The sequence below is a fragment of the Solea senegalensis genome, linkage group LG14, assembly GCF_019176455.1.
Source record: "Solea senegalensis isolate Sse05_10M linkage group LG14, IFAPA_SoseM_1, whole genome shotgun sequence".
Lineage (NCBI taxonomy): Eukaryota > Metazoa > Chordata > Actinopteri > Pleuronectiformes > Soleidae > Solea > Solea senegalensis.
Window position 1 is genome coordinate 14,632,415 of NC_058034.1, and position 22,652 is coordinate 14,655,066.

Genomic DNA, 22,652 nt, shown 5'->3' on the forward strand with positions numbered 1-22,652 from the left:
GTCTTATGTTTTTATAAAAAAAGTCACCATTCAGACTATTTACTGCTTTATTTCAGATTTAAATAATTTTGTTTTGATGAGGTTACACTGATATTTGGAAAGTTTGGTGGCAATGTGATCTATTGTTATTGACAGTTTAGAAGCCACATTGATGAATAACAAGTTGCAGGCCCATTGCGATCCTTGTTTAGCGGCTTTTGCATCTAGTGAGAAACTACGTCTTCCAATGCATAAATCTTTGGTGAATGCTGTAGTTGACATATTTCTGCTTTGTCATCTGTCACATCAGATTTTTTTTGTGGTAGTATGTCTGCATTCTGTCCCGTCATCCTGATGTTGTGTCTTTGTTGGTACCAGTCTCCTTTGGTGTATCCGCTCCTCTCTTCATGTGAAACCTGCATGACGTCTTTTCTCTTATCGAGCATTTCAAAATATGCTTAAGAGAGCCGATCACAAGTGGACAGCATTAAGTCACACCTGTTGTAAAAATGCGTCCTTACTGTGTTTCCTGTGACTACGTGTGGTCATTGGATGTGGTTATACCCGCGCTGTATTCAAATACACTGATGTCATGTCTGTTCGCAAAAACAAAGTAGTGTTTTAACCAGTCAGTGTGTCATTGTCTGCCCTGTGTCACAGACCTGTGTCTGCATATCAGCACGGAGAGCCATAGAGAGGTGAAAAATGTTCAGATTTCTTTTTTGACCCAAATAATTAACATATGAAAGCTAATTTGTGTAAGTTTGTGTAATTTTCCAGTTCACTGGAAAACTACAGTGGGTCAGAGGACGTCAGCTGATTAGTCAGTTTCTAATCCGTCCTGAGGACAGATTGTGTTCATGCATGCTCAGGAATGTGGTTACATGCATCTTCAAACCACCAGCAAATGTGGTTTTGTGATCAGATCTGGGGATACACTCAGGATGGATTGGGTGCGTCCAGACTTGTACTTAGTGCTTTCCACATTTGGTTGGATCACATAAAGTAGAAGAGATGGCATGTTAATACCATGTCTGAATGTGACCTGAGAGGTTAGCAGTATTTGTTAATTCATAGCTTGGCGTGATTGAGATTATTAAATGTACATATCAAAATGCACGGCAGACCTTGTTATCATTCCACCGTGTACAAGCTTCCTATCACCTCAGATGTTTGATCTCGCCTCAGAGGTATTTGAACAACATTTGGAAGTGTAATATGTAAAGAGCTTGCTCAGTTTGCCTCTGAGCGACATTGTGGTGTGAGCGGCAATCACTCGCAGTTAGCCACTGAACCTGTTAGTGGCTGTAAATTAATGACAGACAAACATGTAGAGACAAGACAGACAGGTCTATTTGTTTTCTTATTCACAAAGATTAATCCTCTACAGGTTTATAAAGGCTGCTTTTATGTTGTCACTGTGTTCAGATCTCTCATAAAGCTTAAGGGTGTGTGCTCAAGGTCTATACTGTGTCATCTGATTGTTTTAGTAATAACCATCTGTAAATATCAGCATGAATTGTATTACTGTCAAATGTTCTGCCAAACACACCACAAGTTTTCCTGCTATTGAAGTAGTGGGAAGCAGCGTGGCTTGGCTGCCTTTCAGCTGTTCCGGTGCCAAAAGCTACATTTCTGAAAGGCCTGTGTAGCACGTGGGGCTTTAACTTTGTTATCCTGCCAAAAAATGCAGGAAAAAAACCTTACAAGTTACTTCACTGCTTGGACTGGAGCCATGGGGGAATCCCAGCAGTGCTGGAGATGACACAGGCAGAGTGCAGAGTAAGGATGCATCTTGGGATGCCCTACAGTTTCTTATCAAGGCTGCTAGAACAGTTGTAGGCTTTGTGTATGCATTCAGCAACTGACACTGTGCCACCATGATCTATCCTGGTACTTGTCTGCCTGGATACCAGCACACAGCTGCAACATGCTGACTTATCCATGAAACCTGAAGCATTTGTGCCTAATCAGATTCACACCAATAGATGCATATCCTTCATGAGCACATGTCACAGCCAGGTTTTATTAGGCAGAGCTCTAGCTCATGGAACCTTTATCTAAGATGTTCACTCTTTCACCTCTATGCAGACAAAAGTCCTAACCCTTCAATGGCGCGACCACACTAGAGCATGGATACACAACCTGAGCCGGGTTCAGTCATGTCAGACATGATTATGTCAAGTTTTTGAATTTGATGAATTCAAATGGTGTTTCTTTATTGCTTTACATTTTTTAAATGTGTTTGACCTTGAGTTTCTATCTCAAATTGAGTTAAATAAAAAGTCTTTAATGTTGCGTCTGAAATTAAATTATAGTCGTACATGTTGGTGATAACTCATAAGGTGTGTGTCTGTGCATGTTTATTGTGGGGCTATAATGATAACTTTTGTCATTTGCCTCTGTGACAGAGTGACTCATCGCTGACAGAGGACATACGCACGCACATGCACGCATGCACACAGATGCCAATAGAGTGCACACAAGTCTAGCATTGATAACACATTGATGCAAACACTTCTTTTCTCCCTTTCATCCTGCTGTCCTGACACCATAGATTAATTAAGACCTGCTAACTCTGCCTGGCTATTATAAAATAACACAGAATGCATGTCAGGCTTAAACAAAAAAATGGGGCACCTTTCAGGTTCAGGTTTGGTTCATATTTTAATCCAGTTTTGGCCATTCATACCATGGTCATGCTCCCCACCCCACCCCCATCATTTGCACTAGAGATACTATCGTCATACCACCAGTCTAGAGTTATAGTAGCAAATTTATTGAACCATGCATTGTACAAGCAGTGACATGAAACCTGAATCCTCACTTTTTATGGCTTAGTTATGTTTAACACTTTTTTTTCTGCAGGTCACATTTAAAAAGAATCTGCAGGTCACATTTAAAAGAATACTGAAATAACTTATTTTAATATGAAGGTGTTTAGAGCTAAAACAGTAGTGTGAGTCATTAAAGTAGTTGAATACACCATTTACAGAAAACTGTAATGTGCATCTCCTCCTATCACATGATATATTTTTTGTAATGTAAAACTGATATAACACATTTGTAGATAGCTACTGAAATGAGTAATACAGGAATGAAGAGAAATGTAGAGGTAATGGACATCCGATGTCTGACATGAAACAGCTCAGTGTTTAAGCTCCATTCATTCAGAATAGAATTGACCAGAAGGAAAACTGACATGAACAGTCATTGTTTGACTTCAGTATTAACTGTCCGCCTGTTCCTGCACCAGAGCTGTCATCACATGAGATTTATGTTTGCTGTCATAATAGTGCTGTCTTCATCTGAAGCTATAGATACAGTGGATTTGTGACATGGTGAGGCCAATATCCATCCTTGAGGACTTGAAAGCTACATGCATTTCAGCAGAATTAGAGGCTTTTCTTTAGTTTCATTTGAACATTTTTCTGACATAATTGTACATATATATTCCTCCAAAGCAATGATCATCATGAACCAGTAGAGCTGATCATTTCCCCATGCATTTCCCCATTGTATTAACCCTTAAAAACAAACTTAAAATTTAATAAACCAAAAGAGTCTGATCACAGAAGTAACAAAAACTACTTTCAGCTTAATTTGCCTTTGCAGCTGACTCCTCTTACTCAATAGATGACCACAGATTTGCCACTGAAAAGTGGATCAGTGGATTGCCTTTGCTATATGCCCACTTAATTTATGGCATAGCTGGGGCTAATCAGATTTGGCTTGCTGCTTTTCTTTGGCTCACTGGAAGAGGTCAGTGGAAAGTGCGTGACCAGCCTGTACGACACTTCCTCAATGATCTTATTGTTGGTGCAGTGGGGCTCAATGGAGCCTGTGTTATTGCCTTGCAAGGTAATAGTGCAAGGAATGTGTGTGTGTGTGTGTGTCAGAGAGAGACTCATAATCAAGACCAGCACCACTTATGAACTTCTTGTTTTATCCCTTTTCCTGTTGTAATGGGGAAACGATCATGAATGGCCACTGTTTTTCTGCTTTGTATGCTATCACTCTTAGCCTTAACCAGTGATATTAAATGAAGCCACTGCCATGTATGAGCAAAACTTTTACCAATAAATGACATAGCCTTTATCAATTAATAATTAATAATAAAGCACATGGAATTTTAATATATTAATACTAATTAAGAAAATGAATACTTGATTATAATGGTGACATATCAATCCAGAACATTGGACTGTATGAGGTGCACAACAAAGCCCTGAACTGCCAATATTTGTCTTTAGAACATTTTCCATGTGCTTTGTGACAGGTAATGCAATTTTAAGCTATGGTTATTTAATAAGACAGGGTTGTTCAGCATTAATTCTCATAAAATGTAAAAAGAGTAGTGCAGAGTATGCTAGACCAACATGCAGCAATACTGCTTTGACATGATGCCAGTCTGAAAAACTGACAACAGTGGTGGATGTAGCAAAGATCTCTAAAGCACTTTGTGAAACCTCCTTTTCTATCAAGGAAGAATAACCATACAAACAGAAACATGTTTGTGTGACATTTTAAACCCTCTTGTATATGAATAAATGACATTGTCGTACTTCTCAGGAATTTGTTCATAGATAGCATATTTACCAAGCCTGTTTTTCTTCTACCAGGAGTATAGTATGTACTGATCCAGGGTGCATGACAACACTGCTGAGTGATTGAATGATTAAAAAAAAAACACTTGGGTGAACCTGTACACTACACTACACAGTTAAGCTGGCACAAATACAAAACTTGCACAGATTGCAAGTCATCTTTTATTCAATTCAGGTGAAGCACGACCATCGGTATCAGCAGGTGATAAAACAAACTCAGTAACAGAACTAGAAGTACAAAAAGCATTGCCAGGAATCAAAGAGTGACCACACAGTAACACGCACACTGATGTAGAGAGAAAAGTGTAGAAATACCCATAAAGAGCAAAAGAGCAGAAGCAGCAAAAGAGCAGAGGTAAAAGCTATGAATTACCGCAGTCTAGTCCTCTCTCTTTTTTCCAGTCATACAGAACAGACAGACATTCATTTTAATACATTTTCACAAGGCCTCACCCAGCTCTTCTGAAACTGACTGGAGTTTATCTGGTGTTTGCCCTTTCAGTGCTTATTAAGACGTATGGACTCATGATTTGATCCTCCGCTAATATTGGCACATGGAAACAAAACTTAATAGTGCGTAAAAACGCCAGAGTTTGTGTCTGTTTTGTGTTTTTGAGAGGTTGTTAGGTTTTTTTTTTTCTTATGTATGAATCATACCAGCAGTTTGTTCTCATGCCCAGTTAAATTGAGTATCCACTTCCATGATGCTAGGTGACAATATGGTTATCAGCATGTTTGTATTAAGTGTTTCCCTGTTGACCAAAACATTAGGCAGCTATTTGTTGGTATGTGTAGCACCATTCCAAGTCTTGCCACCATCTACAGACTAAATTCTTAAATTGTGTAAGCTGACAGAGCATAAATTCGACTCCTTATAAACCCAAAAATTTACCTGCTGAGATTTTGTCACGTTTTTCTCACTGCTGTTTTCTTCTTCTGTGTACTTGTGTATTGTTGAGTTGAAAATACTCACCAGTTTTCTCCCTTTTCTTTAGCAGCTTGGTTCTCCTCATCATCACTGAAGTTTCTGTTATTTCTGGATCAAATCCCATGATGGGATCATTCACTAATTCAGTTTTGTTGTTTTTTTCTAACATCCTATTAGCGTACATGAATGTTTTTGTGGTATTAAAACGCTTTGATAATATATGGACATACATGCACACATATATGGGGCCATGTGGGTCTCTTTATCTGACTGGAATTAGACCCTTAGCTCATGTTCTTATCGCTCAGCCATGTTTGCTTAGACCTAACAGTCTTCCACCTATCCCATATGTTGGTTTAGGAAAAAAAAGAATGAAGGATCAAGCCATTAGCAATTACTATTTCTACTTTATCCTAGATTCAACCAACTGTCAATGTTTCTGTCATTGTGGCTCCTCCCTAACCCTATCAAAGCAGGCCGACTGTCCTTAAGTCAGAATTTAGAATTTCAGTAATTAAGGTGTTTAATGAGCCCGAAGAATCTTAATGACAGCTGGGGTTTTCTTCTACATTGTGCAGAATTTGTATAAGGCAAATTCTTTGTCACCCCGAGGGGAAACTGAACTGAGCTGATCGTGTGAACACCCATTGCAGGTAAAATGCAAATTTAGTGGTTTGAAATATGAAAGTAAGGGGAAAAGATGAGACGACAAGACTCACGTTTGCCATCAAAGATGAGTCCTGTCGTCAAGTCTTGTCGTCTCATCTTTTCTAATAGATGAACAGGTAGTGTTTTGGGGGAGCAATTAACGTCAGTCAGATAAGAGACTTTCCTTTCTTTTTTTTTAACCAAACACTAGGGCATTTTTATTGTGTATAAAAAATGTTCTTCAAAGTCACTGCAATGGATGGTCGCCTTTAACAGAAAATCACTACATGTCAATCATCACAGCAGGATTTCCATTTGTCCTTTGGTCATTGGCAAACACAAGATGCAGAGTAGCCATATTGATTTGGAGACAGGCTATCGCATTCAGAAACCCTTCATAAAGCTCTGGCAATCAATTGTGCAGCAAAACATCAAGTCCTCTTAATATCTCCTTTGAATCTCAAAAAATTCTTTCCTCCAGTTATATGTTGAACTTTAACCCTGTAATGAAGCAGAACCATTTAGATTCTGTTTTGACTGTAAGAACAGAGAGAACAACTGCAGACAGACCATTAAACCCGTTTACTCCTTTTCATTATAGCGATGTCCTCTCAGAATTTGTTCCCCATGCATTTTGGAAAAAAGCAGGACTTCTAAGTCACAGCAGGCAATTGCCCCAAGAATTTAATGTGAGGCAATGTAAAGAAATTGCCCCATGTACAGGTGTTGTCCTGCCCTTGTTACAGTTTAGAGTAGACCCCGCACAAGTTTACAAGGTCCTTGTCCACTGAGAGCGCATGGGTTCATAGTAAGATATAGTTTAGATATTAAATGCCTTATCACTGTGGCCAAGGTCTGGTTATTTGTAAATGTGTGTGAATAAGATACCAAAAGGCAACCTCCAGCCATTTTGCACAGAAGAGGTACAATCGTGGAGGGGGGTGGGGGGAGTTAGCTTCACTCTATCAGTTGTTTATACCTTAAATCCCTGTGTAAATCCATCTCTGGCTTGTTGGCTGTAATATAAACCAGTAAGGCTATGTGTCCTGAGAAGTGATGAGATCCAAAGCTTTATGGACTGTTTGCAATTCATAATTAATTCTGGTGCAGATTCAGAAAATAATATGTTCAATATGATCAAACCATGAAAATCCTCAAGCTTTACCTCCAGGCAGCACACGCTCACACACAGAAAATTTGACCCTCTCTATTTTTGCCATCACATGACAATTTTCACTGCCATACCAAAGGTTTCATCAAACGTCCCTCATCATTTAGGGAAGCAGAGTGGTCTAGTGGCGCAATGTAATTTGCACCATCTAGCATATAGGAAATCATGCTGCATGTGAACAACGTCTGTACAAAAGAAATCAACCACTTCTCCTTCCCCCTGCACAGGAAGAGTCAACAGAGCTGCTTTGTTGTCGTCACCTTTGTCTTAAAGACATGCAGTATCAAAGGGCATTTTGTTTTTGGCTCTAACTAAAAATGTATGTCCAAAGTGTGACTGTTCAATATGTAGAGTCCAAATAACATAGTGTGTAAACATGTAGGCAGTGCATGTACGGGCTGGTGCAATGTCACACTGGTGCAATGTCTTTCCACTTTCCGCCGAGAATTTAGAACAGAAAGAAGTTGTCTCAGTCGAACCAGATCCAGCGAGGTGAAATGGTTTAATCCTGCTAATACTGGTGCTGTTATCCATATGACAACTGCAGCCGCTCACTTGTGCCTCTATCGCCTGGCGAGAATGTAGTGAATCAATATTGAATATCTGTCGGCTGACTCACTATATGTGCTCCGTCAGTTGTCACTTCCTTCACACACAGAAGAAACACAAGTTTCACAGCTCTTATTTCCTTGCGCAACATTTTTCCAACATACAGACAGAGCATAGGGTGACTGAAATATTTCTCTTGCTCCTCTGGGATTCATATGACATTGCTCTCCTTTTATTTTTTTGAGGTTATTTACTCTTTAGAAGTTACAATGGTCAGCAAATCAAAAATAAGGCAAAACTAGAACATTTTCACACCAACTAATGACTGAAGGGATTCATTCTTACAATACTGTCATTCGGAATCTATGAATGCAAAACAGCCATGTGAAACCAGTAGTGTGTGAAAGTACTGGATCAGGGCAGGCAGGTGCTTACAGAGGTCTGTCTGTTCCTGAATTAGTCAGAGTAGCTGAATGAGTGGTGACATACAGTCACTGCTGCCTCCTGTCATGACTGGCATTTCAACATATGCATGCCCCGCACTCCAGATCTACTTGCCCACGTGCTGATGCACTGGTGTGCAGCTCTGATCCACTGTGTTGAAGCTTATTGCTCATGACTGAGGCAGTTCTGCATTTTTCTGGAGCAAGTATGGAGGAGACTCCCTAGTGTGTCTTTTTTTCCTCAGTTAATCTTTTATTTTGGGGAAAACATGCCAGTCATAACTCACCAGTCACTCATCTTAGAATTGTGTGTGTTTGAACAGACAGTGTTGACTCAGTTTTGCTGGTGGGCTCTTTTTTGTTTGGCTGTGAGCCAGTCAGGTGAGGAAAGTGGCAGTTCTTCCTTTGATTTCACTTCCTCTACTCTGAGATTTAAAACTTCATCCTGTGTGAGGTGAGTAGAGCAGTGTGTCTGGTCTGCATTTGTGTGAGTAATCCTGCACATGTAAGATTGTAGACATGACCTCCGTGACTGCTTATTTATGCTTCACGTAGATTTTAGGCTGAAATTTTCATTTTTGTGTGTGAAATTGGGAATTTCCTTCCCTGTCACATTGTCTGAACATGTGATTTGAGTTTAAAAGTGCAGTGCTGTAGTTGTCTGCTCCTCTGCAACTCGATAACATTTTTAAAGTGATTGATGAAGTTCCTCACATATTAGAAGTTCAAGCAACAAAAATACAACATGCACTAAAAATACATGCACATTCTTGCTTTATGGCTTCAAATGGGATTGAAGAAGATAGTGCTGCAGATGTTGACGCAAGTTTAAGTCCGGTGAATCAAAATTTAAACGTGTTTTTTTCTGATCTGGTTCTTTGAGGAAATTGTTTCAACAACAAAGTTTTTGCCCTTCAGCTGAAGATACTGATGTGTACAAACAGTGGGGAAGTAGTCATCTGACACTCTATTATTCTCTCTTTCCCTCAGCTCTTTGTAGACTGCTTGTGCCTCATTGAATCCTGTACGACTCAGCTCTGCTGCCGACATTGGTTTCCCCCCAGCTGCAGGAATAACCATTGAGACAAGCGAGGGGCCTCTGTCTCCAGAAGTGCAGCTAACCACTGACTGCATGTCTCAGAGCTCTGACCGAAGCCAGCTATCTTTCTCCTCCTCCCACTTTTACTCAAGGACCCACATTTTCACATAAACATAACCTACAAACTTCAAACCAACTGCTAGTTGCTTCGTCACAGGCACAGTTGGTAATTTCTCTCCTTGGCCAGAAGGATCGTCCTGCAGCTGGCCCCCAACTGGTGCTCCTTCAGTGGGGGAGGGTGGGGAAGGAGAGCAGCTGAACGTCGTTTCGTTTTTTCCTTGCGATGAAGCTGCAGGCTGTCATGGAGAACCTGCACAGGCAGCAGAGGGCCAAGCTGCTGATGGAGCAGCAACTACAGCAGCAAGCTGCTGGCCAACACACTCAAGTGCGCATAGGTGGAGGAGGAGGGGACGAGCCGATGGGGAGCCCGACCACTGAAGCAGAGCAGGCCCAGATGGCTGCACTAGCGGCCATGCGTGCTGTGGCGGCAGGGCTGCAGAGGGTGTCAGACAGCCCCATGTCAGAGCGCAGCAGCGGTGGTGAGGAGGATGTTGATGACGACGACGATGATGATGATGACGACAACGAGGAAGGGGAGGAGCAATACAAGGACATGATGGGGTCAGATGAGGAGGAGCAGATGTAAGTAATGAATATTTTTGTATAACTGTAGGTCATACAAAACTAACTATGACTATAAAGGTCTGTTACATTCAAACTATTGTTAAATGCGTATTAAGCCTCAGTATAGCAGTGTTCAGGTCTTGCGTTGCCCGGTGACATTCCTGTGTTGCACAGTAAGGAAGGCAACAGCATCATTGTGCTAGTAAAGTGAGACGACTGAACACGTTCTTGTATGACTGCAAAACACATAGAAGCACCCATAAAAAGTATCTGAAGTGAGTCCAACTGCTCAAAAAACCTGGTTGTTCAGCAATTTGGTGGGATAAAGATATCCCCCCTGTATACACACAAACACTCCATCAGTCACGTCTGATAGTATTGCTTTAAAGAGTCATGTTTAGATGAAGGACATGGCATACAAAAAATGTTACCTACAACAGAGTTAAGCACTGCAGCATTTAAATGTCTTTTAAGCGATATCACTGCGTTTTTCACTCACAGCAAACAGAAATGGGATGAGGAAGACTTTGAAGGCGAGATGGAGGAAGACTTTGATGATGATCTCAGAGAGGAAGGTCTGCCAACAGGCCATGATGCTGTGGCTCCGGGGAAAGGCATCCTCCTGTTGCCCCACCGCCAGCTCCACCCTCATTCTCAGCTACTGAAGGCTCGCCCCAGTGTCGACCAGGAACCCCGGGTCGCTATCCTGCCTCCCCACTCCACACACGGCCATCTGGGCGGACAAGACCATGGAGAATGGACCTATGAAGAACAGTTCAGACAGGTAAAATCTGTTTGTGTCTTTGTGTACATGCAGTAGAGTTGGAATTTTCATTTTTAAGATCATCTTGTCTCAGTTTACAGGTATGATGTGTATAAGCGCACGTTATTATTTAATTATTGCTATTATTATTATTGTTGTTGTTGTTGTTGTTGTTAATAATAATGATATAAATAATAATAATATAAATAATATATTGTTAAAATATTCTTGTGCTGGTTTTAAAGTTTAATGTTGTTTTCTAAAATAGAGACTCCTGATATTGTTTTTACAATATAGTGCAGCGGTCTCAGTCCTGACTTGTTCTCAGTCTGTAAAATCTTGGTCTTGGTTTTTGTGGTCTTGAATTACATGTAAAGTGACAGTTACTGGAGATTCTGTAAAGTCAAATTTGCTGCTTTGCCTCCCTCTGACTGTCTTGTGTGTATTAGAAATAGACATTATCTGCTCATAGTCATACTGGCTAAAACCCTGTGATGTCAGCTGCTTCCTCGCACTGAGGATGTGTATAAGTCGGAAATGCTGTTTGTTGAGGAGGGAGCCACATCTGTCCTTCACAACCCCTCTCATAAAAACTGCCACTTTCACAGCTGCAAATGAGTTCATGTGATCAGGGAGGGAAAATAACATCTGCCACAATCCAAATGTTCAATATACTGTAAGATAAGGTTATAAAGTTGGACTTTGCCACCTGAAGGGAATGGTACTTTGTGTCCGTTTTGGTTAGTTTCAGCTCAGTACTGTGGCCTTTAAAGGAGAGAAATATTAGTTATTTCCTAACATGAACAGGACTGAGATCTGAGGGAGAGAGGCTGAGGGCAGCTGCAAGAAGAGGGGGAGGGGTTTGGGTGATTTTTAAGTGCTTTACCATGCTGGCGTTTACTGTAAACATGCTCATAGGCTGGATATTATGAGGGGGGCCTCAGTGGAATAAGACGGGCTGTTTACATAAAGAGATTTATATCTGTCAACAGATCTGTCAGATGGAGGTCTGCTGCCAATGAAGAGCGAGGGGCGTTGGAAAATTGCTTTGCATTTTCTGCCTTTTTTGCTACACACAGCAATGCCACCTTAAAGTATAACTGGATAATTCCACAAATTAATGTCTTTAACTTTAACAAAAATAGAAAAGGTAAAACACTTGGTGCTGGTACTAAGATCTGTCTTGCGTGATCCGATAAGTGGACATAATCGCTCTCCATGTCTGCCAGTGTACTAGAGTGTGTGTGTGAGAGAGAGAGAGGGAAATAAAATCATGTGTTGGCAGGTCTTGATTTTGTGATGTTGGTCATAGATTAATACATTTATGGGAAACCCTGAAAAGTGTATAAATACTTTTGGTTCATGATGAAACAGTAGCTGGTCAGAAGACAACAGCTGAGTGATCCCTCGGTGTGACTCAGCATCTGGCCACAGAATGTGAGTCAGTACGTAAGAGAACACGTTTAGGTTGTTTACTATTTATTGTGTTGTCTTTCTCCTCTCTGACATTTTATATGACTTAATGGCTGCCACTATTGCAGTGCAAACATGTTTGTCGCTCTCACACTCTCTCATTGTCTCCCACTTTATCCTCCACATGAGGGTCGCAAGGGGCTGGAGCCAATCCCCAGCTGACACAGGGCAAAAAGTTGGGGTACACCGTGGAGAAGTTGCCAGTCCGGCTATGGGCAAACACACAGAGATGAACCACACACTCTCACTCACCTGTAGCAATTTTTCAAACCATCAAAATGTGCCTGAGTGTAGAAGCAGCGGCTTGTATGTTGTTCTTTGCGGAAAGTAAGTTGGTTTAGCGAGAAACGATTTCAGTCATGTTCGTCAATGCCTTCAGTAAATGTAATTCAGCTTCATGCTGTCCATGTGCTTCATTTTAAAACTCAAACCATAGAATCTGTAATTTAAGGCCCATTTCCTTTTAATTACAGAGCGTTTATTATATAACTTCCCTAAAACCTCTATGTTGCTTCTCTAAATAGCACTCTCCTCCCTCTGTAAAGCTTTGTGTGAGTGACTTGAATTGATGCTTTCAGCAGATGGTGGTTGGTATGTGAGGTAGGAAACACACAACATTTTTATCATGGGGTGTTTGTCAGCAGTGGATCGTCAGAGCATGAATTTGCTGTAACTGATGCTGATATATTCAAGCTCAGCCAGCATCTTGGCTGTGTTGCCCAATCCATTGTTGAGTCATTTTGAGTAATTCAGCCTGGTCCCTCAAGAAAACCTGACTCTTTTACTTTTCTGCAAACCATGGGAAATTTTTGGGTTTGTACATCAAAGAAATGTTTGAATTTTAAGTTCACTTCATGCATTTCAACTTTTATCAGTGGACATATTTTAGAAATATTTAAGGCAAAGTCAGAGGTGCAGAGGTGGAGTCATCAGTGGTAACAACCATGAGCAAGTTGCCAAGAGGTTTTGACCAAACGCTGAGTCTGTGTGTTTACGCTGTATATCCTGGTGTGTTTTAATAGTGTTATGATGAGATGCCTTTTTTTGTTTTTTCTGGGTTATTATCATAACGCCCATTTATTCGTTTCTGCCAAAGGTTCCATAAGCATTTAATCTCGTTGATATGTACGACTGTAGACATGTAAATAAGTAATATAGTTTTGGTTGAGACACATGAGCTCACACTGTGGTTTGCACAAATGCAACACATGATCCTGGTGACTAGGTTGCAAACTCTGGAAAAAAACTAGCCCCAACGTGTCCTTTAAAACCTCCTGCATATTTATACATTGGATGGAACCACCTTGCTGCTGATAGTTTATATGAATCCAGGTTTTTTGTCCTACCTATCATTCACACAGGACTCTGCTTGCTCATGGATGATTACAGTGATTAGTAATAATTGCTGCTGTAGCCTGTAATTAGATTCGTCTGTAAAACTGCTGTGTCTGCGGTGTGTATTGTAAAAATGACCAGCCTGTTGCGATGAGCATGGTCTGTACCTTGGTAATTCCTAACCCCATGCAAATCAAAATCAGTGATTTCAACCTTAATTTATATTTATATTTAGTGTGAGCCATTTTTTCCTTCGCTTCTTCTTTTTTTCCTTGTGAACCAGACATTTTGTGGTTTCTCCTTGTTATTTGGAAAAGAGACAGTTCGTAGATCCACAGACTGGAGGTTAAATGCATTTTCAGAGCAGGCTTTCAATTTTCCTTTGCTTAATGAGGAGGTTTCATGGCATGTCGAGGAAAAAAATAAAATACAAAATAATAACAGGGGCTGGATAAGATCCACAAGTCTCAGTCAGCCTATTTCATCATTGCATGATAGCAGGTCTCTGTAGTGTCCCGTCTGCTCTGAAGATGTAGCTCGGGGGCATATTACATCCTTGTGTCTAGTAAATATAACGGTTACATGTGGCATCGTCTGAACATAATGTGCCGTATCACATAGGGCTGTGACTTGATTATTACTCGATTACTAAATTAATCTTCAACTAATTTCATAATTGGTTTAAATGTTTTTTTTCTTAAAAGTGAATAATTTCTGGTTTCTTTGCTAAAAGAACGAAGAAATCATTAAGACAGAATCATTTTGGTTTGTGGACGAAACGAGACGATTGAAAACATCACAATTTTGACGTTTGAAAAACACTGGTCAACATTTGACATTTTGTGGACTAAAGGATGGCTTGAGATAATAATCTACACATTATTCGAGAATGAAAACAATCATTAGCCCTAAAACCATATTTAATGGAGCTTTAATGCAGCGGCATATGGGTCTGTTGGCATAAAAATGTGATTTTGAGCAGAATGGTGAAGCCCCCGTAAACTTAAACATAGACTTCTGAAGTTTAATTCTGAAGGGCTGTGGTCGGGGAGGAAAGGGTTAACGCTGTACAGTTTATTTTAGGCAGGTGGGTGGAGGCTGTTGGAATGTGCCTGAGGGAGGGTGATAATCTGGCCGCTAGGAACCCCAGATTCTCAGCAGAAACCTTGTGAGCCTCTATCAGCCTGCAGCAGCTGGAGCTGCCCTAAACTGTAAACTGTCCTTTTTTTGTTCATGTCATATCATTCATGTATCGACCGTATTATAGGGTCTCGGTGTGCCATGAAAACCCTAACCCTTGTACTTTGTCACCAAAACAGACATCCTCCTTCTCTTGTCTATGACTGTTCCATAGGCTTTCCTGGCTTTGAAAATGGCAAAAAAAAATACTAACATAAGGTTAGTGATGTTAGAAGAAATGTACAATGCAAAGACTGATAAAACTTGATATACTTGTATGTCTAGAGAAAGGGTCCAGTTGAAAGTAAAGGGTGTCCATTAAAATAGTCCAGGAGTGTCGATGCATAACTCAACTATGGATTCCTCACACCTAACCAGATTTAAAGCTAAGGAAATTAAACTAATGGCAAACCCAACTTCGTGTTGTGGCTGTGTCTGGCTGAGATTTATCAGCTGAACCCCGAACTACATCTCACAGTCCACATCCTCTCTACCCACTGTACACTGAAAGGTCAGACTAAATCAAACCATGCGGAGCTGTCTGATTACACTGTGGTTTGAAATGAATTAATCAAAATATTCAAGGCGCTTTGCCAGCGGTGTCATATCTGCCCATGGCAGAGAGCAGCAGAATTAAATAAAGGCCAAGGATTTATACAGATATCAAATTATGCCGACATCATTGGATATTTTTGTAACCAAAACTGATTAGCTGTGCTGGTGGTGTGCCTTTCTCCACGGAGTTATTTCAGTGATGCCACGACCATCCTCCTTACCCTGATACCCCTTAAGCACACATGTGCACGCACGCACACACACACACATGCACACGCATCTGTTCCTTGAAAGGCACATATCAATAACACTTTTTGTATTGCACTCGGCAGTTTTATTTTCAGGAAAAGTTTATCCTCCATTTGAGGTCAATCCTACAGTGCCTGTTCCCAACAGTCACCAGTCAAATGATGGATATGTTTTTTCCAATTAATCGATTATTAAATTAATTACTAACTACCAATTAATCGGTTTCAACATTTTTTAAAGAAACAATGGATTTTCACATTTTTAAATGTATACTTTCTTGTTTACAACTAGAAAAACGTATGTTGTTGTAGGACATCTGAATTGTCAGGTTTAGGAGACATTGATAGATCATTTATATGAACCAAAAGGTGTTTGTTTAATATATTGGCTGCAGAGTAATAAGTAAAAAGTATTTCTGATACAGGATAAGACATTTTGCACATAAGTGAAATGATCGTTAAGAATGGCATTGCATTGCATTTTTTCTTGGGCCTATCTTTGTCTTGATACCAACCCCAGAGTAAGCCATTTTGTGTTACCAGTTTGCTGAACATTATGAAGGGACGAGAGGTTATGATAAACTGTGTCCCGCCTGAGTCCGTCCCCCCTAAACAGTGCAGCTCTTTGCCTCCAGAGCAGCGCTGTGTCCAATAAATGCTTGCGGACGTACAATTACAACGTGGTTTCATTAACGTGCGGTCTCTTAAAAATGCTATCTTATTCATCTGAGATAGCTCCCCTGCCCCCTTTATAAACAATGTCCTCCTCAGGGCAAAAATTGTCCAGAGGCCACGCAGGGCCTTTGAAGTCTCCTCTCCTGTGTCTCTACCGGCTTTAAACACCAGCAGCTGGGCATATGGAGCCCAGATGGACAGTAAAGCAGGGATGTCTTTAAAAATTCATGGCACTCACCATGATCAGGGTGAATGGGGGAGTTGGCATTAAACATTAAATTGCTCACACACACACACACACACAGGAGTGGGGGAGGGGGCTGTTAGTGACTACAGGAAGTGTAGCACGTACCAGAGCCAATTGGGAGTGACACTTATTGGGATTGCCGTCAGGTTTCTGCTGATACAGCTGTCTGATAAGTGCTTGTTGGGTTTATATTCCACTGTGAGGCCTTTTGATCTGCCCGAGGGTGGTATAAACAGGTTGGATCATGTTGTTCTGCATTTCCACAGCAGAAGATTTGTCTGTCTGCTCAGACAGGTATTTCGAATTCCTAAATGTCCGTCATGCCTTGTTTTGCACCCAATCTCTGTTCTCAGCACTGTTGAAGTGTCACACACAGTAACGCCATGGAGTAGTTGTTAAGATTCAAAAATTGAAACTTTATCGAGCAGCATGTTTGCATGATAATCTAGATCTTTCTATGTATACCAATTTGCTTGGAGGTTATTCAATATTTCCTCCAAGCAAATTGAACATTAGAAATCATATGGGTTCAATTAGGGCTAATTCAATTACAACATACGTTGCAATGTTTTATTTAACATTCACTTGAGCAAAAATCTATCTTGAATGATGTGACATTTATCATGATAATTATCTATTGTGTTATTGTGATAGCCTTTTCTGGTCATATCGACCATAGGGCTAGTATGAATAATGAGCATGGGCTGGTTGTTTTACTTTATAACTTGTACCTGGAGAAAGTGCTCTGTGCAGTGATCTTTGATTACCAAAGAGGATGTTAATGGGCCCCGTTCATGCTATGAAAACAAAGACTGAGGCACCAAGGGAAGGCTGCTCAGTCTTCCTGTTAAGAGGAACACTGAGAGAGGGGAAACTGTAGGTGTGACCAAGGGAAAAGGAAAAAATAACAAACTGTCAGTTGGCGCTTGGCTTTGAACCACTGCCAAGTGGAGTGTTCGGTGCATGCTCATTTTGTCTGTGACGTACTGTGGAGCACTTGAATTGTGTCCAACACTGAGCGTACAGCATGGAGATTATGTCAGAAAGTGTACAGCCATGGGGTTTCTGGAAATTGGCAGGCGCTAAGTATGGAGGAGGAGAAGGGGGTTGAAGAAGGAATGTAAACAAAGATTGCGTAAAGGCTGAAATCTAGCTCTGCTTTTGTATTCCATTTGAAGATTATCATTTTATTTGGTTTATTTTGATTCCCCCTACAGCTGCTTCCTCCTGATTTTAATTTGCCTGAATCTCAATATAGAATAAGGAAATGATTAATATTGTGAGCTGGAGAGACTCATACACATGCCTTTATTTATTGCCATTGCCATCATTAAATGTGAATCCTATTTTTGATTGCTACTTCCTTCCACACTTCTTGAAAACAAAAGGGTGTGTAAGTTATAGTCATGGACATTAACAAAAATACCCCTCTGCATTTAGCACTATAATTCAACTACGCAAACAAAACAGTTTTAAGAGAAGTTAAACTTTATAGACTTCATAAAGGCATGGTTTGCTGAAGGGATTTTGGCATGGACCGCTTAATCGCTAGCAGTAATTGTACCTAATAAACTGGGTGTTTATCAGCACTGAGTGATTGGCAGCAAACAAACCGTTTCTGACAATGTTTCCTACAACAACATGATGAAAGGCATTCATTTGAACAAAAGCACTGCATGTGCGACTTCACCTTCACACGCTTTTGAAAAGGTAGAGTGTGTGGAAAGCTTTCAGTCTTGAAAGAATCAATTCAGAAATAGGTCACACATAGATAAAGATTCTTTTGCTACATGTTTCTCAAGGTCTGAATCTCTCTTTGTCCTGCTGTGGGACAAAACTGGATTGGATAGCTGTGGATCAAATCTACTTATGAGACTCTGTGTTCAATAGCTCAAACATAATGCAGAGCAAGGCATGTCTATCTGACACTGAATCATAAAAGACCCTGTCTGTTTTTAATCCATAATCTTCCAAAAGCACATTTCCCTCTGGTTACAACACTCGAGCTGCCCTTTCTTGTATGTGCGATTGTAAATGAGTGTTTATAAGTGTTGATGTGGCACGAGGCTCTGTTCACACTGCAAATACAATGAGTCTTCACTTGAGATATCCTGACATGTCTTAGCAAGAATACTGCGAGAGTTGCTAAATTACTAATAGCAGCTGTGTTGGATTTAGATTCAAGGCCTCCATTGTTTTGCACAATGGGTCAGGAGCGAGGCTTATTAGTTTGGTTAATTAAGATAGAGCCACACTATAAAAGCAGATGAAAGCTTGTGTGTGTGTGTGTGTGTGTTTTTAACACAATATTAACTTGCATAGAGCAACACGTCTCTGGCAAATTTTTATTTTGAAAACTTTTTTTCAGATATGGCTATGTTGTATTGTTTCACTGAGTAACAGCTGGCACAGAAAACTATTTGTAGTGTTGCACCAATGAAGAGAATGACAAAAGACAGAAACAGCAGGTCAGAATATCTGTAAAAGTAGAGACACTCTTTTTTTTTTATCTATGCAAACAATACAGTATATTTGATTGGGAACAGTAAAGGTAAATTTGAAAATGCAAACAAAATGATCTCCTTGGGGCAAAACTTTACAATTGATGTTGGATGTTCATCTTATCACCTGATGTTTTGTCCCCAAGTGTTCCCAAATTCAAATCTAAAGACATCAAATGCTTGAGGTCAAACTGTCGTCCTATTGATTAGGGCGGGTTTTTCCATATGGCTACAAGCTACTATCTACCCTCCACAGGGCCATGTTTATTTTTTTTAGGCCAACCATTCTATTCACTGCCCAGCACATCCATTGCTCCAACTGGCAGGACAACTCCTGATCATGCTTCTGCATTCTGAGCACACTGAGGAGCAGCAGCAGTGTAGCAGAATATTTATACACTCATTCCCTTTGGTCAAATGTGTTAAATCAGCATTCACTCCAGGGTCAAATGTTTCTGTAGCATAGATGGGTTTTTAATCAGCCTTGGCTCTGATCTGCATTCATGGGAATGCAAGACCCCGGTGAATATGATGACTCTTTCTTAGTCTGCTTCATTTTTAGCGGTGACACAATTCATTTCCTAGGCATTAGCATAGCCGTTACCAATGTTTCTAAAACTTGGAACAAATGGTATGACTGAAACATTGTTCCTAGGCCTTTTTATTCTTCTTTTGACTCATTTTGTTGTTGAACTGTTGTGATGTCCCATTGATAGCACGGGTGAAGCAGGGGTGAAAAACTCACCACAGGGCAGATTAACTGCTGGCATCCTCAACATAACCACTAATCTTAAATCTCTCTTGGCCAGATTTAATATCTGTCTTCATCCTATTTGTATATAAAATGAGAGTTCAGGTATAGGTCTGAACAATCTGTTTCCATCTTTCTGCCTGGGGACAAAGACCTTATCACAGCATCTGCCCTGGTGCTGAATGAATAACTTTGTAACTAATTATATTAGCCTTTTTTCTTCCATTTTGAGGGAAAGCTGATAAAGATTAACACATTTACAAATGGATATTTGTAAGGGAGATGCCACTTTGAATCAGTGCCAAGGACCAGTTAAGCACAGGATCATTAGTTTGGCAGCGTGCTTCCAACACATCATTCCATGACATTTCTGAATTCCTGCCTCACCCACTTCCCCTCATTCAATCTGCTCAGCTTTGGGCAGTCATCACTGTGATAGTACTCATTAGCAGTGCGGTTAGAAGAGATTGCCAGCAACTACATAAAACTCTCCAGGGCCCTGTGAAAGCTGGCTGCTATTTCTGATTCTTATCCAAATCTACAAGCCATGGCAGCTCACAGTAGCAGGCAGGAATGGCGTGCGTGTGATGAGCACAGGATAGTGCTCGTTCTTGGTTTAATGTCCTGTCTTTGTCAACTGCTGCTTTCTGCCATTTTCACATCAGTAGGGGATACTTTATATCCAATTATATTCAACATGAGCTGACCATTAACATCCTCTGGCACAGCCCCACAGACAGAGACCCAAACTACAGCCTCTCACGCCATAAACAAAGCATATATGCCAAGGTCATTGAACTTCAAGGCATGGGTGATTTCTCCGAGGTGTTGTCTGGAAACCAGGTTCAGCTGACAAGTTCTCTTGTCAGCTGCAATGTGAACTACCCGAGTTTCTAACTCAATCTTCACATTGTTAATTCAGAGAAGACAATGGCCTTGCTGAAGTTAACATGTGTTACGTTGGGGATCCGATCACAAGTGGACATGTACATCAAGTCACACAAAGGTTAGAATGTGTCTCCACACCCAACTCAAGAGAGCACTTACGATCAAATCTCAACTCCTAAAATGATCTTCTAGTGGCCGTTCTTTAATGTGGCCCAGGACCAACTAGTGTTCACACTGCTAGAAAAATGTTTTCCTCCAAGTGTGGTCTGAGTGATCAGATGTCAAATGTAGCTTCAGTGCAACCTGGGTGCACTTAAACCTGTTCATTTGTGATAGCATTAAGATAGAGGTTGTTGTTCCCTTGCATCTACATTTTACAGCCTTCTTTGCTTAAAAGCAAAGGCTAGGGATTTCTTCATTGCAAGCATGATGACTGTGTGTTTGTGAGCGTGTGTGGTCGAAAAAACATTAGCAAAATGATTAATGACATAAAAACCCCTGGTGAAACCTATTGATTGCATGGACATTGAATCATCCTATTGAAGAAGAGCCATCTTAAAGATGTGTTGCAAACACGCACTACAACAGGCAATGTTGACAAACTAGCAGGCCTATGTTATATGATGTAATATAGGTTTATTATAAGGTTTTCTCATAGATAGTTTGATTAAAAACTAGTACACTTCAATACGACATTGGATTAAAACAAAGGAAAATTAAAATACCCTTTATTTATGTTTGTATAAAACAAAGCGCATTTCACCGCGAATGTTATCACCCCACCAGTAAGTTTACTTGGAGAGCTCCACCTTAGCTCCACCTTGTTCCTGTGAGAGTGCAGGCGAGGAAGGAAGAGCGGTATTATGTGAACGCAGAGGGACAAGTGTGCTCTTCGTGGCTGCACAGTGGAGCACAGTGTTTTACACAAACTTCCAGCCTCAGAGGTCAGCAGTAAAGTCAGCAAACGTGTGTTCGTGTGTTCGTGTGTTCGCACCACTTCACATCAGACTGCGGCCAGCGGTCGCCGTATTTAGTCAGCAAACGTATTTCACCGACTTACAAACACACACATTGTTAAGAAAAGGTCACATAGAGCTCATAACTGACCATTCTGACACGTCCTTATTAAAAATACGTCCTCCATGACCGGAGCACAGACTCAGTCTGATACAGTCACATACAGCAGCTGTTTATGCAGCTCGCCGCTGGCGATCAGCGGTGCTGCCTAAACTGTCGCTGTATGTGTGAGTGCCGTCACAGGAACAGACCTCCGACACATGGATACTTAGGGACAGCACCGCTGATTGCGAGCGGCGGGTTTAGCAGGGTTATTGAACTGCTATGATGCTTCATCCTTATGGTATTTTGACCAAGGCATGTCACTGACATGTTCATTAGGACACCAGGGAACTATTTTAATGGGGGAAATAGGGTATAATATGTCCCCTTTAATAAAATCAGTAATACTTACCCTAATTGGTCCGCAATGATTTGTAATTGTTATCAAACCATGAACTTTGAAAATAAAGTCAGTAAATTATTTTAATGAGCAGAACAAATACCTAATTGTACAGAATCATTTTAACTTACAGTCTCAATATAATGACACCAATAATAAAAAGAAACCCTTAATTCCACGCCACCATGTTGTGTGTTTATTTTCCTGAAAAACAGACTTTAAATGTCTCGTGTGCACCTCAACATATAAAGGGGGGTGGGGGACCGTCATCTGTGAAGGGATTCAGCAGCAGTTCTGTTTATGACCTCACTGTGATGAGTATAATCCACATACTGGCTTAGAATATCACATTTATTGCCGTGCAATTGAATCATGGACTTGCATGTAAACCTGCCCCCATAAACTTCCCTCTGTACACAGAGGAAACTGCGATGCTAGATTTATGTATATGACGAAGCTTAATGAACCACATTATCAATCCACAGTTAAGTTTAAGTTTAGTGTTGGCCTCAGCCGGTTTCAGCGAGAAC

The 22,652-nt window shown here is 40.6% G+C and overlaps 1 protein-coding gene across 2 annotated transcripts in view; it reads left to right on the plus strand.

Annotated features, from left to right (window-relative positions):
- Positions 1-22,652, plus strand: part of arid3a (AT rich interactive domain 3A (BRIGHT-like)) — a 38,817-nt gene that overhangs the window by 3,760 nt on the left and 12,405 nt on the right. For both annotated transcript variants that reach the window (XM_044044513.1, XM_044044514.1), the window contains exons 2-3: positions 9,316-10,066; positions 10,550-10,832. In XM_044044513.1, coding sequence (XP_043900448.1) covers positions 9,708-10,066; positions 10,550-10,832 — 642 coding nt within the window. In that variant the 5' untranslated portion in view covers positions 9,316-9,707. The remainder of the gene's footprint in view (positions 1-9,315; positions 10,067-10,549; positions 10,833-22,652) is intronic.